We start from the raw sequence: 2697 nt of genomic DNA on the forward strand, positions 1-2697 counted from the left end.
GTATTTTGCCCATTGACTGCTGATTTTAATACAAAACATCTCTACACAACAGATTGGTCAAGTGGGCACATACTTTGACACATCTCTTGCATCTGATCTTAATGTTGGTGTGCTTCCGTTTCTTCCTCTTACCCATTGAGTCCTCCTGCTTTTTTTTTTTCTTCTTGGAATAATTCACCTGGTTGGAATTCTCCCAAAGAAGGAGGGATAGGTATCTTCAATAAATGCAAGTGCTGTATGCAGTTAAAAGAGGTAACATAATTGTTGTATTTATATTGTTCAGAATTTCATCCTTAATGGCTTCACTGGTTAAGACAGGAAGTGAAATATGGTAACCTGGAAAGGCAGACTTACTGTTCTTAACATTGTTAATATTGTTTTTAACATTCCACCTTTATGAAGTGCCCATGATATGTCACAGGAACCACAGGATAACTATTACATTGTCTCAATTTCCCTCTCTAATCCTTACCATTTAATGAATAATTTATGCATCCTACTGTGGAGTGAAGAATATACATCTAAAAGAGTTGAAGTAATATTCTCAAGATCAGGTGCTGCATTGCTAAACCAAAATGATGCTAAGTGAAATCGTACTCAAGAAAATTTCTGAATGTCCCTCTCATAGTGATACCTTGAGGTAAAATAATGACAAATCATTTTTGAGATCCTCCTGGGCACAAGGCATTTTAAAACATCACAAAAATAGTAAGAGTGCTAATCATTCATTTCCAAACAATAGGAGTAGACTGTGGGAGTTAGTAGAAATTGTGATGTGTCACATCACACGGTGAAGTTTGGTTGGGCTGAAACTCCATGTTCAGTGACTATTACAAAGCCATGAGAATTAATAAAGTATTTGGATTATTGAAAAGAGATGAGGCAGTTTCTGTGAGTATCTTGGAAGTTTCACACAAAAGAGAAATTATGTGATGCTCATAGATTCAGTCAGGAGAATTAAAGCCAGTGGATCAAGGACAAAAAGGGAGACCTCTGCTAAACTAAAGAAAGTCTGGATAATTACACACATTGAAAATAGAAATAGGCTGTTACTTGACTGAGTAAATCACAGTCAGTGGGCAGGATTCAACAGAGAATGAAGGACGTCCACCCCAGGGTGACACTGTAAAGAGAAAATTACCTGAGGTGACATTGGCTATTAATTAAACATCACACTTGCTTCTTTTCCCAGCAGTTACAACAGGTATATGGAAGCAGAAAACCATACATGTGTATCAAAATTCCTCCTCCTGGGCCTCTCAGAGGACCCAGACCTGCAGCCCATCCTCTTTGGACTGTTCCTGTCCATGTACCTGGTCACAGTGCTTGGGAACCTGCTCATCCTACTGGCTGTCAGCTCTGACTCCCACCTCCACACCCCCATGTACTTCTTCCTCTCCAACCTGTCCTTTATTGACATCTGCTTCACCTCTACTACGGTCCCAAAGATGCTGGTGAATATCCGGACACAGAACAAAGACATCTCCTACACAGAGTGCCTGACTCAAGTATGTTTTTTTAATATATTTGTTGGAATGGATGGTTTCCTACTGACCATTATGGCTTTTGACCGCTTTGTGGCCATCTGCCACCCTCTGAACTACACAGTCATCATGAATCCCCAGCTCTGTATCCTCCTGATTCTGACATCTTGGCTCATCATGTTCTGGGTCTCCCTCATTCATATTCTACTGTTGAATCGACTGACCTTCTCCGCTGGCACTAAAATCCCACATTTCTTCTGTGAACTAGCTCAACTTCTCAAGGTGGCTGACTCTGATACCCTTATCAATAACATCTTTACATATTCAATGACTTCCCTGCTGGGTGTGTTTCCTATAACTGGGATCCTCTTCTCTTACTTTCAGATTGTCTCCTCCCTATTGAAGATGTCCTCCTCTGTAGGCATCTATAAAGCATTTTCCACCTGTGGGTCCCACCTCTGTGTGGTCACCTTATTCTATGGAACAGGACTTGGGGTTTACCTCAGTTCTGCTCTGACCATTTCTTCCCAAAGAACCATCATCGCCTCAGTGATGTACACTGTGGTCACCCCCATGCTGAATCCCTTCATCTACAGTCTGCGGAACAGGGATGTGAAGGGGGCCCTGGGGAGACTCCTCAGCAGAATAGTCTTTGGTCCTTCTTATATCACGAACCTCAGAAATAAGTGGACAGTGCAGATACTTAAGTTATTGTTGTGAATTCACATATCCTGGCAACTTTAGTGACCTAAAGCCATGGTTTATTTATTTTCCCAAAATATCCATGACTTTGCATTTGTTTATGTTAATATTAATTTTTTCTCTAGAAGTCTTTCAGTTTTCTTAATGATATGTGGTACAGGAAGTTCCACATGTACATTTACTCACAGATGTTCCTGAGTTGTTCAACTTGACATAAAGAACTTAGGCCAAATGCTGAAATAATTTCCTCAAGAATCGTTCCTTAAATTTTGATATTCTTTACATTAATTTGAATATTTTTATTTTCCCCAAGAGAATGGAATGAAAATTTTAAGAGGAAAGAGCTTATCATATCAGGACTATGCTAGTTGCTTTACATCTCTGACTTCATTTATCCTGAAAAGATTTCTTTGAAATATTTTCTCTCTTTCACTTATTCTCTGAAGAGACTGAGATTGGAAGTGACTAAACCTGTAAGACAAAACTGAGGTAAACTCCTACACTTGCTAAC

General features: G+C 39.6%; 1 protein-coding gene across 1 annotated transcript; it reads left to right on the forward strand.

Moving 5' to 3' along the window:
* The first annotated feature begins 1208 nt into the window (after window positions 1-1208).
* On the forward strand, window positions 1209-2204 carry LOC124969054 (olfactory receptor 7D4-like). The gene has a single exon (XM_047531868.1). The coding sequence runs from the start codon at window positions 1209-1211 to the stop codon at window positions 2202-2204; it is 996 nt and encodes a 331-aa protein (XP_047387824.1).
* The last annotated feature ends 493 nt before the right edge of the window (window positions 2205-2697 follow it).

The sequence above is a fragment of the Sciurus carolinensis genome, chromosome 17, assembly GCF_902686445.1.
Source record: "Sciurus carolinensis chromosome 17, mSciCar1.2, whole genome shotgun sequence".
In the NCBI taxonomy this organism is placed as follows: domain Eukaryota; kingdom Metazoa; phylum Chordata; class Mammalia; order Rodentia; family Sciuridae; genus Sciurus; species Sciurus carolinensis.